This window comes from Erpetoichthys calabaricus, chromosome 9 (genome assembly GCF_900747795.2).
Source record: "Erpetoichthys calabaricus chromosome 9, fErpCal1.3, whole genome shotgun sequence".
Taxonomy (NCBI): Eukaryota; Metazoa; Chordata; class Cladistia; order Polypteriformes; family Polypteridae; genus Erpetoichthys; species Erpetoichthys calabaricus.
The window spans coordinates 62657851-62673474 of record NC_041402.2 but is presented as its reverse complement, the minus strand read 5'-3'; the positions used below and the strand labels follow the sequence as shown (position 1 = coordinate 62673474).

At 42.1% G+C, this 15624-nt stretch overlaps 1 protein-coding gene across 1 annotated transcript; it reads left to right on the top strand.

The window, feature by feature from the left end:
• Positions 1-10372: 10372 nt before the first annotated feature.
• LOC127529260 (uncharacterized protein K02A2.6) lies at positions 10373-13159 on the top strand. The gene has a single exon (XM_051932393.1). It carries the CDS (start codon positions 12010-12012, stop codon positions 13150-13152), a length of 1143 nt encoding a protein of 380 aa, XP_051788353.1. The 5' UTR covers positions 10373-12009; the 3' UTR covers positions 13153-13159.
• Positions 13160-15624: the final 2465 nt, after the last annotated feature.

Below are 15624 nucleotides of genomic sequence, written 5' to 3'. Positions count from 1 at the left end.
AACACTTCAATCATGTCTCCTCTTAATCTTCTTTGGCTTAAACTGAAAAAGCTCAGCTCATTTAATCTTTCTTCATAATTCATACCCTGTAGCCCTGGAATAAACCTAGTCGCTCTTCTCTGCACTTTTTCCAGCACTCTTATGTCTTTTTTGTGGTGGCCCGGATGCTAAAACTGCACACAGTACTCAAGATGAGGCCTCACCAGCACATTATAAAGCTTGAGCATAACCTCCTTGGACTTGTACTCCACACATCGTGCTATATAACCTAACATTCTGTTAGCCTTCTTAATGGCTTCTGAACACTGTCTGGAAGTTGATAGTGTTGAGTCCACTATGACTCCTAAATCCTTCTTGTAAGGTGTACATGCCGATTTTCACACTTCCCATTGTGTATTCAAACCTAACATTTTTACTTCCTATGTGAAATACTTTACATTAACTGACATTAAACTTCATCTGCCACAAATCTGCCCACGACTGCATGCTGTCCAAGTCCCTCTGTAATGATTTAATGGATTCCAAATTATCTGCCAATCCACCTATCTTGGTAACTTAACCAGCTTGATTTTTTATATTCCTATCAAAATCATTTATATACTGTATCTTAAAAATAGCTGTGGCCCTAGCACTGACCCCTGTGGAACACCACTCTTAGCATCAGCCAGTTTGCCCCAATCCCTTTTGGTTATGACTATCCATGTCCCAGAAAACGGAAGGATGCCCAAGGATGCGGACACATGGGGTATCACAACCAGAAACAAGTCCAGTAGCATTGTTATTTAATTAGGAATATTTTCAAACTGAGATATAAGAAAGTAGGCTCCAGGTGGCAGTATTGCTTAGGGGCTTGGATATTCTATAAATAACTGCATAGTTTACATCTGACATGGAATTTTTTTTTAACTTACCCTAGAAATATTGGAGTGTAAGTGACTGCTCCCTGCCAATAAAAAGTATTTTGAATTTGGAAAGTAGTTGTCATTAATTGGCAGGCAGTGTACACAGACTGGAAACAAGACAAGGAAGAGGTGAAAACTCTGTCCTTTCTTTTATAAAAAAGAGCTCTGAGTTAAGAAAAAAATGCCCATTAGTACAGAACAAAGGCATCATACATTATTAAAATAAGTTTGTGAAAAGTATTTGCCGGTTGGCCTTGGAACCCCTGCAGATTTTGTTTTTTTTTCCTAACAAAAAAAACCACCAAAAGCACCTCAAGTTAGTCTGTGTAGATTTAGGGAGAACATGCAGATTACACACCGACAGTTGAATGGCTACCCTAACCACAGGACTCTTGTGACACCATTTCATATTTTTTTAATTATGGCATGATATGTCACCATATCCTGTGTGCTGAAAAATTAATTCAATTAGTAAAGAATGAAGTTCATCTGATATGCATTGGACAGGACTCAGATACAACGGGCCAATTTGTAAGTCAAAGGTTTTCAAAAACCTGATATTAATTACTCCTTTTATTTGCACTTTGTTCAATAGGAAGACAATAAAAATATGTGCATGTAGCATCATTGATTTATTTAAATATATTACATATTTAATTGTTAAATGTATTTATTACTTAGTTTACACAATTTAATGAGTGAAGATAGATTTATGTCACTAGAAGGGGAAAGAAAAAAATCACACATAAAATTAGTAAATAGAGTAAGATATTAAAAATAAACACACACAATGGTAAATTACATACCTTACATACCTCTAATTGTCTCTGTAAAACAGACAGACTTTATTTTCCGCGCCTCAACCATCCGTGTGTCAAATTATGCCTTTTTGTTTTCTATGTGCTTTTCAGAGCACAGTATGGCAAGAGTCAGGAACACAGTTCTTTTCTCTGCTCACATTTGGAGAATCCTGTGACCATCATGTTTTTTTTTGAATTGGTAAAACAGTACCTTGGGGCTTGAACTTATTATCTGAGCACCCATGTTGTGGCACATCAATTGGACTGTACGTGTTCTTACAGTTTGATCACATATACGACTGCCGACTCTATTGTGCAGTGTGAGTAGTTGCTTGTTCACAATTTCTAAAAATCACAGTGTATGCCCGGCATATGGAAGACCTGTTTGCACTTCTCTTCTTTAGTTTGCCCCTCACGAGAGGCAGCACTTTTATGTGGAGACACTGCCAGGCCCTACTCGAGATTTAACAAACTGGGATGTGTTGGGCATTTTAAGGAGGGACATTTCAAAGTTTTAGCTCTCAAAAATGCTTTAGTTGCCTCACATTTTTATGCACATTTTGTTCACCCCACTGAATTAAAGCTGAAAGTCTGCACTTCAACTGCATCTGAGTTGTTTCATTTAAAATTTATTGTGGTAATGTACAGAACCAAAATTAGAAAAAAGTTGTCTCTGTTCAAATATTTATGGACCTAACTGTATGTATTTGCTGCTGTCATTGATAATGGTAAAAGTAATAGTCTTCCCGTTTTTACAAGCATACTTCATTTCTGAAAACCATCCCAGCACTTCAAAAACATAGTCACCATTAATTTTAAAGGGGAGAGTTGGTCTCGTCCATTGCAGGAGATGGACGTCTGAAGCGGAGCTCCGTTAGCAGCGGTGTTATTTTTAACAGTATTTCTTTATTATCCTGAGATACAGTATCCTGTATTTATCCAACCCGAGCATTCTACTACGGTATATGCAAGCATATATAAACATGGCCAGTAAGAAAGGGGTTCAGAAAGAAATGGAAAAGAAAACTAAAGCTACATCCAAGCCCAGAACAGCAAGTCCAAGTTCAAGCTCAAGGTACGGCCTTTCAGAGACTGACCTGGAACAGATGGGCAAAAGCCCTGACTCCTCAGGACCACGGTCCGCTCCATCGTCTCCAGTTGAGAGCGAAATGGGGAGCGAAAGTGTAAGTGATACAGGTCGCGATAGCTCGCCAATTGGGGAAGATCATTTGAAACTGGAAAAGGCCTTGTAGTCCACGCTTTCACCTACTCCACGTGAGCTGGGTAAATCGGCTGTAATAGAGCCCGCCGCTTCGCCTATGCTGCACGAAAGCAGAAATGATCTGTCTGAACCGAAGGTGATGATCGCTGACCTCAAACAAGAGATAAAGAAAAGCGAGAAGGCAAGTGAGAAGCTGTGGCAAGAGCTGCGGCAGGATAATAAAGACTCGGAGAAACGCTTATATACTCACTTTGAGACGGCCTTTAAATGTACAGTATGCAGGAAAAAATTGAGGAGCACATTCAGGAAAACACGTCTAAACTAAGCACACTTGCCGATCGGCTGGAGGATGTTAAGCAGTCATTCACGACTCGAATTGAAATAGCCGAAAATCTAGCATCCACCGCTGATGTAAAAGCAACAGCTGCCAATTCCGAATGCAAAAAACTCAGAGACAGACTTGCCGCTCTGGAAGATGGAAGCAGAAGGAATACTATTAGATTTGAAGGTCTACCTGTGAATCGTGAAAGTCCAAACCCAGTGAATTTCGCAGTTGAACTATTCTCTAAAATAATTGGAGAGGACTTTAAATTAGATACCGAGATAGCAGCAGCTTATCGCATACGCGGATCAAATACCTTTAGACCTAGGTCTTTTATTGTCTGCTTTGAGAGATTCCTATGTAAGCTAGATGTGATGGCACTCCTCAAACACAAACAAGAAATTATATTTGAAAATAACCACATTCGTATCTTGCAGCCTTCTGCAACATCAAACAGCGGTTACGGCAAGCCGATATCAAATACAGCCTCTTGTATCCTGCCAAACTGAATTGAATGTTTACGGCCAATACCATGTATGCTCCAGCAAGGAGGAAGCAGAAAAGGAATTAAGAAAGCTGATCCCAAGACTATTCTGAAACACAATATTTATTAAAGTTAGTCGCATCCTGTCATGGCATGGCAAGGAGATATCACCTGCTGTCTGATCTACTAGTAATGATACGGGTATTATCATTATACATTCTTTACATTACTCGGATGCTTTCTGTTTATGTCTTAATTACAGTTATAGACATGTGTGTGGAAGAAATTTTTTTTTTTTCTTTTCTTTTTACTACCCTAAAGGGGACTGTTTAACATCATACCTTTGGTTTATTGTTATTGTTATTATTGCATTAGGATTTACTATGCATATCCTGGACCACTTTCTAACACCATTCCCTGGGTTTATTATCTTAATACTTTAAGATTGCTAAAGATTTTATATCTTATGCTTAACCACTTTCTAACACCATTCCCTGGGTTTATTATCTTAATACTTTAAGATTGCTAAAGATTTTATATCTTATGCTTATAGTATGTTAATGATTATATTTTAGGCATATAGTATTTAGACTATATTGGCAATTGATATCTCTACTTTCTAATCCTCAAACGCCGCTGCATGAGGGCTTGTCTTGCTTTGGATGTGCTCTGTCTCTCGGTATGTCAGAGGACCGGGACTTTGTGAAGTGGAGTCCAGCCTCACATGGGGAGGCAAAATGGGGGGGGAGGGGGGGGTCGGCGGAGAGAAAGAGAGCAGGCTATATCTAATCTATCTTTTTAATCCTTATAATTATAACTACCAATGTAACAATAGGCTGCATGGCAATTACCTGTGGGGAAATAGGATATTAAGGTTAAAGCTGTCTCACTTCCAGTTAAGACTATAAAATGACATCAAAAATTCAGAATCAATGTCTCCATGATGGGACAGTTAATTTTGTGAGCTGGAATGTTAAAGGCCTGAATTACAAATTAAAGAGAAAGAAAGTATTCTCTCACCTAACAGGTTTAAACGCTAAAATCATATTTTTACAGGAGACCCACTTATTAAAAAAGGATCAGTTCCAGCTGCAAAAGGACTGGACTGGTCAAATATTCCATTCTAGCTTTGATGCCTTAACCCGCTTCTATTAGCAGACGAGAACTTTGCTGAATTTATATCCAAACAAATCAGCTTTTTCCTAGAGACAAATACATCTTCAGAGGTTTCTGCAGGAATACTCTGGGAAACTTTAAAGGCCTTCTTAAGAGGACAGATTATTTCATATATTTCCCACAGGAATAAATTAGAAACCAAGAAAGTATCAGAGCTAAAAAACTAAATTACTAGCGTAGATGAAGAACCGGGCTTCCAAGCAAGGCTCTATATAGGAAAAGGCAGGCCCTGCATTCAGAACTCAACCCCTTGACAACTAAAGAAACTGAACAACTAATTTATAAATCCAAGCATCATTACTATGAACTTGGGGAGAGAAAGCTGATACGCTTTTAGCTCAACAAATCCACAAGCAAGAAGATCGCAATGCAATCCCAGTAGTCACCAACACGAACAGAGATGAAATCATTGACCACAAAAATATAATGCACACATTTAGAGACTACTATAAATCCTTATATTCTACAGAGTTTAAAGAAGACAATACACAATCTAATGCATTTCTGGATACATTACAGATGCCATAAATAGGTACTTTTAGTGCGGAGGAACTGGATAAACCTCTGGCTCTATCAGAATTACTAGATGCTATAAAGTCACTTCAAGGCGGGAAAGCAGCAGGCCCTGATGGCTACCCTGCAGAATTTTATAAGAAATTCTTCATTCAGCTAGCTCCCCAACTATTAGCAACATTTACAGAAGCTAGAAACAATCAAATTCTACCTCAAACTTTTCGCCAAGCATTAATCACCGTCTTTTCTAAACAAAATAAGGACTTATCACAATGTGCATCATATAGACCAATTTCACTTCTGAATAATGATGTTAAGATACTCTCAAAAATCATAGCTATAAGGATGAAGAAAGTGCTGCCTTCGGTAATATCACAAGATCAAACTGGATTTATCAAGGGTCGACACTTATCTTCCAATCTTCGACACCTGTTTAATGTAATATACTCACCAACAAAGTCAAACACCCCAGAAATATTATTATCATTGGATGCAGAAAAAGCATTTGACATGATTGAATGGAAATATTTTTTCACTACATTAGAGAAATTTGGGTTTGGCCCGAACATTTGTGCATGGATCAAACTACTATATACCAATCCAGAAGCTTCAGTTTGTATGAGCAACATTTGTTCAGACTACTTTAAACTAGAACGTGGTACCAGGCAAGGTTGCCCGTTGTCACCACTGCTATTTGCAGTCGCCATTGACCCACTGGCGGTCCACTATCGAAATTCTTATCAGATAAAGGGGATTTTCAGAGAAGGATTGGAACAGAAAATTTCTCTATATGTAGATGATACAGTACTGTATATATCAGATCCACAAAATTCTGTGCCCGTAGTCTTAACAGCACTTACAGAATTTCAAAAGATCTCTAGTCTCAGAATTAATTTGAATAAAAGTGTGCTCTTTCCAGTGAATTCTCAAGCACACAATATTAGATTGGACACCTTCCATTTTATCATCGCAGATAAGTTTAAATACCTAGGGGTAAACATCACAAGTAAACATAAAGCTCTTTATCAACAAATTTCGCCGTCTATATGGAAAAAAATAAGCAAGACTTGCATAGATGGTCAACCCCTCATCTCACTCTAGCTGGAAGAACTAACGTTGTTAAGATGAATATTCTTCCTAAGCTACTTTTTTTATTTCAAAACATTCCAATATACATTAATGAATCATTTTTTAAGCAATTAGATTCAACAATAACCTCACTTATTTGGAACTCAAAACACCCACATATCCAAAGAGCGACCCTACAAAGACCTAAGGCAGAAGGTGGCATGGCTCTACCCAACTTTCAGTTTTATTACTGGGCAGCAAACATACAAGTTATAAAACCTGGATACAAATAGATGAACATACACAGGCCTGGTCCGCAATGGAAGTAAAATCCTGCAGTACTTCTTTATATTCCCTGCTTTCTGCCCCAATAAATGCAAGTTATCGGCAATATACTAATAACCCAATTGTGCTTCACTCATTCAGAATATGGAACCAATGTAGAAAGCATTTTAAGATGGAGAGTCTTTTATCTATGGCACCTCTGCAAGAGAACCACCTCTTTCAACCTTCACAAACATATACAGTTTTTAATATCTAGAAAAGATTTTGGATTAAATTGCTTAGAGATCTTTATATAGACAACATCTTTGCATCCTATGAATAATTACACTCCAAATTTAACTTTCCAGCCACACATTTCTTTCACTATCTTCAAATTAGGAACTTTGTTAAACAGAACCTGCCCAATTTTCCTCATCTTGCACCCTCCTCCATGCCGGAAAAAATATTGCTCAATTTCAAGGACTTAGACACCATCTCTGCAAAATATAAAATTATCTTGCAGTCCCTCCCATTTAAAGATCCAAGAGGACAATGGGAAAAAGATCTCTTAATCAATATATCAGAAAAGGAGTGGAAAATAGCAATGCAGAGACTTCACTCAAGCTCCATAGGCGCAAAGCATACAATTATTCAACTCAAAATTATATAGTGAGCACATCTGTCTCGCCTAAAACTGTCCAAAATGTTTCCAGGGCAAGATCCAACCTGTGAACGCTCCAATCAAGTTCCAGCCTCACTGAGTCACATGTTCTGGGCCTTTCAGACAGCCTTGGTGTCACAATCCCTCCTAACCCATTAACAGCTGTGTTTGGTGTTCTTCCAGACGGGTTTAAAGTGGAGAAGGACAAACAAACTGTGATTGCATTCACTACACTTTTGGCACGCAGACTTATTTTGCTAGACTGGAAGAATCCTAACACATCTCTTTTAATCAGTGGGAAACCGATGTTTTATACTATTTGAAATTGGAAAAAATCAAATATTCAGTTAGAGGATCTGTACAGAATTTTTTTCAAAACCTGGCAAGATCTAATCAATAATATCTTAGAATAAGCTCTTAATGCACCGAGGAAGCAATTATTTCCACATTTCTTTTTCTTCTCCATTTATCTCTATTGCCCTATTAAACTCATCAATTTAGGTATGTCTACAAGCCTTAAGTTTTACTCTGTTGGCCATGCTTTCTCTCTCAGGGGTGGGGGGGGGTGACTTGTTTTCAATCCTATCTTTTGTAAAAATGTATCTATTTGTATGGAATGATTACAATAAAATTAAAATTAAAAAAAAAAAAATTAAATGGGAAAAAAAGTAATGCATTCCTGAATCCCAAAACTGACACCCATTTTTTTAAAATAACACTAATATTCCATTTAAATGAACACAATTACTTCAATAGTTAATGGTATTTATCAAAATTATATTTGACACTCCATTACTAAAGGCTCCAAAAGATATTTTCCTTTCATTAATGACTCAATAAAACTGCTGTTTACTGATTCCCGTTAAGCTTGTTGGTAACTACTTTATTACAAAGTGTACCGACATTTGCAAATATATTGTAACGATCTGGGATAGAAATTGCCACTGGGAAGAGTGTTTAGTTATACATAGTTAAAAAGAAAGAAAAAAAAAGGGGGGCGGGCAGAGACACAACTGCCACTCTTAATAAAACAGCCTCTGGGGTGCTAGGAAGGTGTTTTTTTTTTTTTTGATGTGGGTTGGGTTTTAGTGTGGTGTGTTCTTTCTTTGCTGTTTTTTTTGTCCTGACTTCGTTTTGTTTTTCGGCTTGTTGAAGTAGGAAGGAAAGTGAATAAAACCATTGATTAGTTTTCTTTTATAATTACCACCACTTGCGTGCGAGATTTATTTGCCCGTCTGGGAAGGGATACTACACTGGTGTCAGAAGTGGGATGAGGCATCCCATTGAGATGGCTGTTGAAAGAAACAGAGGACGTAAAAATGGCGGACGAAGAATTTCCCCCTCCACCCTGGTGGTTACTGCAGTGCAAAGAAGAACCCGAGGACAAACATGAAGAACCGAGAGGCGCGAGGGAAAGGCATGACTTACCAAGGTTGAAACCGGGACGCTACGACGGGACGGGCAGCTGGGAAACCTTTTGGAACAGGTTTGAAGTTGTTGCAGAGGTGAATAGGTGGGGAGTCAAGGATAGAGCAGTGCAGTTGGTGGCGGCATTGGAAGGGGAGGCTTTGAAAACACTTGAGGATGTTCCGCGGGAGGATTTAACAGACTTAGGACTGCTTTTGAAGGCCATTGAGAGTCGCTTCAGGAGAACAGAAACCATATTAGTACTGCAAAGGCAACTGCACGAATGAACTCGGAGGTCTGGAGAATGTCTAGGAACATTTGCCGCGGAAGTGCAGGGACTGGTGGGGCGAGCCTATGCACATTTCCCCCGCAGGGTCCGGGATGAATTGGCACGTGACGCATTTCTCTGTGGACTTGAACCTAAAGCATTGCGCCACCACGCTCAACTTGCCCGACCAGCAACTCTAGAAGAGGCCCTCGAGTGGGCTGTAGAGTTTGAATTGGTATGTGAGGGGGAATCGGCTTATACAGAGGGTCGGGAGAGGGAGCGGGAAAGGATGTGCCGCCAGCCACCGTGCGACTATATGTTGTGTCTGGGAGAGGAGCCCTCAGGAGGAACTCCCCCGGTGGGACTAAACCTTATGAGAACGTCAGCTTCGGCCGCTACACTACCTACTTGCTGGCACTGTGGCCAACCTGGGCATGTTTGTCGATTTTGTCCTTTCAGTCCAGCAACTATTCTGGGGTCCAGAGACATGTCGGGAAACGGCCAGGGTTCAGAGTACGCGGGACATTTCCAGACCCTTTAGTAGTCCCGCTGCAACTGCCAACAAATGCGGGCCGGGACGAGTCGGTGATCCCAGTGGGACAGCTAGGCTGTGGAGATTATTGTCATTTTCCTATTCGAATTTGGGACACTGATGTGAAGGCATTGATAGATACCGGGGCTACGTCTATTGTAGTGCGATGTGATCTGCTACCTAAAAATTGCTCCCTACAAGTCATTCCTGGCCAATTCATTACCGCCACGGGTGAGCATGCTATGATGGAGGGCCGCACCACCGCTCTTCTAAGAATAGGAGGACATGTTTGGACATTCCCTGTTCGGGTAGCAAAAATTAGAGACGCTTGCATCTTGGGTGTAGACTTTCTGACTAAAACCCAGGCTCAGATTGACTTTGGCCATGGGACTCTGTTGATACCTGGCAGTGCACCCTGTCAATTGATGGGCTGTCAGTTTCAGTCGGGACCACCTCCCCACTCTGTCAATCAACTGGGAGCATTCCCCACCCCTGTGAGCAATAACGGTGGGCAATGGAACATTATTCTGGAAGGCCTTTGGGAAAGTAGCTGCCAGGGATTAAAGGAACCTCAGCAACAACAACTTAAGGATGTATTGGACAAATTTGGAGACTGTTTCGCCACCTCTTCTAAGGACATCGGGCGAACTCAACCTCATCCACCATCACATCGACACGGGAGATGCGCACCCGATCAAAAAACACCTGCGGTGCATTCCCCTGGCACGACAGATCGAGGCAGATCGGTTGGTACTTGAGATGTTGAATTCTGGAATTATTGAATCATCAGATTCTCCTTGGTGCTCCCCTGTTGTTTTGGTTAATAAGAAATCAGGAGAATGGCGTTTCTGTGTTGACTACCACCGGTTGAATGCAGTTACGTGAAAAGATTCGTATCCGCTTCCTAGAATTGACGAGGCCCTTGATCTGGTGTCTGGGTCGCGTTGGTTTTCCACGCTAGATTTGAGAAGTGGCTACTGGCAGGTGGAGTTAGCCCCGGAAGCCAAGAAAAAAACTGCATTTTCAACCGGGGGCGGGTTTTGGCAATTTCGAGTGCTCCCTTTTCGGATTGTGCAACGCGCCAGCAACTTTTGAACGCCTAATGGACCGTGTCCTCTCGGGCATCCCTCGTTCCAGATGCCTGGTATATTTGGACGATGTGATGGCACATGGACTCACGTTTGAAACTGCTTTGCACTCCCTTAGAACCATAATAGTGAAATTGCGAGAAGCAGGACTTAAGCTACACCCTGATAAGTGCCAATTGCTGCGCCGAGAAGTCACCTACTTGGGGCACCGAGTAAGTGAAAGGGGGGTGGCCACAGAAGACAGCAAGACTCGAGCGATCCGTGACTGGCCGACTCCAGTTAATGTATGGCAAATCCGGGGGTTCCTCGGATTGGCATCCTACTATCGGCGTTTTGTTCCTGGGTTTGCTACGGTGGCTGCTCCCCTTCACCGGCTAACAAAGAAAGGTCAGTATTTCCACTGGGGAACAGAGGAACAGTCCGCTTTCCAAGCCCTGAAAGATACCTTATGCCAGGCTCCCATCTTAGCCCCACCTGACCCTGCCCTGCCTTTTGTTTTAGACACGGATGCCAGCAATGTAGGTCTAGGTGCCGTCCTGTCACAACCATACTCCCAGGGAGAACGAGTAGTTGCTTATTTTAGCCGAGCCCTAAGCAGAGAAGAAAGAAACTACTGTGTCACACGGAGAGAGCTCCTGGCAGCAGTGGAAGCGATCCGGCATTTTCAACACTACTTACAAGGGACTGCATTTACACTGCGCAGCGATCATGCATCCTTACAATGGCTGATGTCTTTTAGGGAGCCAGAGGGGCAAGTGGCAAGATGGCTGAAATGGGTACAGTCGTTTCAATTTGAAATCCAACATTGCCGGGGGAGGGGTCAACATCACAACGCAGATGCGCTAACCCGCAGGCCTTGTGCTCAGACGAACTGTGACTACTGCCACCGTCAGGAGGACCGAGAGCGAACAGGGGAGGTGAGACACAGTTGCTCAATGTTAGCGCTGTCAAAGGGGCAATGCAATTGGGGGTTTTGGCAGAATCAGGATCCAGAGATAAAGAAAGTGAGAGCCTGGGTGACAGACAATCACCGACCTAGTTGGGAGGAGGTAGCCCCAGAGGGTATGACTGTTAAGGGTCTCTGGGCCCAGTGGGACAATTTGACCATTCGGGATGGGGTGCTGATGAGAAGATGGCGAGCCCCTGCCACTGGAGAGATCACTTGGCAGGTGATAGTGCCAAAGGGGAAACAGGATGATGTTCTTAAGTCAGTGCATTGGGGTGTGGGGTCTGACCACTTTGGGGTTAGTAAGACGCTGAAGAGGCTCCGACAGATGTTTTACTGGGGGCGGTGCCGACAAGATGTTGAAGATCACTGCGGCCGTTGTGACATGTGCACAGTGCGAAAAGGGCCCCCTGAACAATCAGTTGCCCCCCCTTCAACAATATCAAGTCGGTCTGCCTATGGAGCGGGTTGGAATAGACATATTGGGGCCTTTTCCTCGTTTTCGTCAGGGAAATAGGTACATCCTTGTTAGGGTAGACTATTTCTCCAAGTGGCCGGAGGCGTACCCTATTCCTAGCCAAGATACAGAAACCGTGGCTACTGCCCTAGTTGAAGGCATGTTTAGTAGGTTTGGCATGCCGCTAGAACTCCATTCAGACCAGGGGTGTAATTTTGAAAGTAAAGTTTTTCATCATGTGTGCGATCTGCTACACATTCGGAAAACACGCACCACCCCGCTTCACCCCCAGAGCGATGGTTTGGCCGAGCGATTCATCCGTACTTTATCGGCTCAGTTGGCTATGGTGGTAAACAAGAACCAACGCGACTGGGATCAGCAACTGCCTTTGGTTCTCCAGGCATGCCGGACAGCGGTTCAGGAGTCTAAGAAGTGCACCCCTGCCATGTTGATGCTGGGCCGGGAATTGAGAACCCCGGCCTCTCTCGAATGTGGGTTGCCACCAGAAAGGGAAGAACATCAATCTGGACAAAAGTATGCCCGCTGTCTTCAGGACCGAATCGACAGGGCTCACGCGTTTGCACGGGACCATCTGCACAAAGCTGGCCTTACCCAAAAGCGGCATTATGACATCAGAGCCAGAGAACACCCGTACTCCTCCGGCGACCGAGTGTGGGTGTATAGTCCCCGATGGAAGAAAGGTCTCTCCCCCAAACTTGACAGTGCATGGGTGGGTCCTTGCCAAGTGCTCGAGCGCGTGGGCAAAGTGGTGTACTGGGTGCAGATGTCACCAAGGGGACGTCGGGTGTTTCTGCATCAGGATCGGTTGGTGCCTTACCGGGGAAGGTTTCGTGTTGATGAAAGGATCGAAGCGCCAGCCGACCGGGATATAAACCAAGAACAGCCTGATTCGGCTCTGGAGACGGTGGGAACAGAAATGCCTTCTACAGACGACGTCACACGTCCTGAGCGGCCCAGACGAGTCATCCGATTACCAGCTCGTTATCAACATTTTGAAGTGTCCCCAGGGGCGAGGAGCTAGTGGGGGGGGGGGGGGTTGGGGCAGTGTAACGATCTGGGATAGAAATTGCCACTGGGCAGAGTGTTTAGTTATAAATAGTTAAAAAGAAAGAAAAAAAAAAGGGGGGCAGGCAGAGACACAACTGCCACTCTTAATAAAACAGCCTCTGGGGTGCTAGGAAGGTGGGGGGTTTTTTTGATGTGGGTTGGGTTTTAGTGTGGTGTGTTTTTTCTTTGCTGTTTTTTTTGTCCTGACTTCGTTTTGTTTTTCGGCTTGTTGAAGTAAGAAGGAAAGTGAATAAAACCATTGATTAGTTTTCTTTTATAATTACCCCCACCAGCCACTTGCCTGCGAGATTTTTTTGCCCGTCTGGGAAGGGATACTACAATATTATAGCAAAGCATTGCACTAGGGCAAGGTGAGCCGATGGAAAATAACTAAACTCATGGATTTTTAGCTTAGAATCCTGAAAAGGAGAAGGTTTGATCACTCGCCGTGCAGTAACATGGCTATGGGGGTGAGAACCTAGTTTATATAAACTCTTCTGAGGCAGGACTGGAAGGAATTACCTAATTTACAAAATGGTCTGCCAGTTCAAACTTTAAGCACATTGGTGCATTCAATGCTGCCACTGCTATTGCTGCTGTTTTTACTGAAAGTTTTGTTACAATATGATGGTTATATTTTGTTGTTTATGTGCACAGTATTTGTTCTTAAATATAAAAAAGCAAGTAAACTATATTTATATAGCACCTTTCATAGACACAAAGTCACATATAATAATAATTCTTCACATTTATATAGTGCTTTTCTCACTACTGAAAGCACTTTTCATAGTAAGGGGGAAACCACTTCAACCAGCCATTTTTGCACCTGTACACTTACCACACATTAGCTTTTAGGTGGTGAAGTGGTGAGGGAGAGACAGAGCCAAATGAGAATAGCATTGTGTGGCATCTGTACCTAAACTATTATAACACCCTGTTCTGTATGCATGCAGTTGAACAGAAATGGTGCCATGTTGCATTCAAAAGAGAAAAATGGCATGCGAAAATGCCACTTTAGTAGTTGTAACTGTGAAGAAGATGCCTTATAATTTGAAAAATGGTATTGCATGAAACCCTTGTATGTCAGGGATACCTGTATCGAATGTTTATGGACAAATGTACCTAGAATTTATATTACAAACAGAAAAAAGGATACTTTTAAGTAAGTTTGCATCACAAATTCCAGTTTTATTTTTAAATTATTATTATATTAGATTTAGATTTTTAGATTACTTTTTGAAAAACCTATGTTGCAGATTTGCCCTAATATGACAGAAGGTATAAGAGCAGGAGCTAATTGCATAGTCTTTGATGTGTGCCAACACCTCTCTGTTGGCTTTCTAAGATTAAATCTTGATGTGCATGTAGCAGACACTTTCTTTTAGTTTCTCAAAAGTAAAATTTGGACTGCTACTTAGAAATTAATATTTCACAAGTGCATATTATTGATGGCGGCTGCACGGTGGCGCAGTGGGTAGCGCTGCTGCCTCGCAGTTGGGAGATCTGGGGACCTGGGTTCGATTCCCGGGTCCTCCCTGCGTGGAGTTTGCATGTTCTCCCCGTGTCTGCGTGGGTTTCCTCCGGGCGCTCCGGTTTCCTCCCACAGTCCAAACACATGCAGGTTAGGTGGATTGGCGATTCTAAATTGGCCCTAGTGTGTGCTTGGTGTGTGGGTGTGTTTGTGTGTGTCCTGCGGTGGGTTGGCACCCTGCCCAGGATTGTTTCCTGCCTTGTGCCCTGTGTTGGCTGGGATTGGCTCCGGCAGACCCCCGTGACCCTGTGTTCGGATTCAGCGGGTTGGAAAATGGATGGATGGATGGATATTATTGATGGCTGCTCCTCTAACCATAATTCTTTATTCAATTAGTTTAATTTTTGTATCAGTCAGAAAAGCTGCCCGCCATTTCATACCAACCGTGAATCATCCTTGCTTATGCTGTATAAGGGACTTCATTATGGCACACAGATACCTTATTAGTTGCTTGTTTGTATTACATTAGTTGTATGATTTTATTATTCAAATTTAGAGTAATATTTTAAGCTCAGATTTTGGCAGTCGGATTGATAACATAATTCTTTTTTTTTTTTTTTTTTTTCAGAGAAAACCTTTTAGTTTTTTCTCTCAAACATCTGCTCATGACGTTCACCAGTTACAGTTCAGGAGAAGCTTATTCAGACTGGTCTAATTTAACAAATGATTAGCAAACTGAGATACAACTTTCATGGCTAATTTTTGGATTGTGGTAATAAAGGGCATTTGAAAAACTTGTGCCCTGAGTTACAAAAAGAGGTGCCACTCATTTTGATTAGGAAGGGGATTCAGCTCAAGATGGAGGCTAATAGTTATAGATTTAACTGCACTAATTTTTGTGAAAAAATAAATTTAAGGAACATTAGTATATTGACTCGAGGGTAGATAAAAATGTTATGGGTACTAAGGAATTAG

Excerpts from the sequence above, each read along its gene's own strand:
- LOC127529260 (XM_051932393.1), top strand. The coding sequence starts at position 12,010 with ATGTTGAAGATCACTGCGGCCGTTGTGACATGTGCACAGTGCGAAAAG.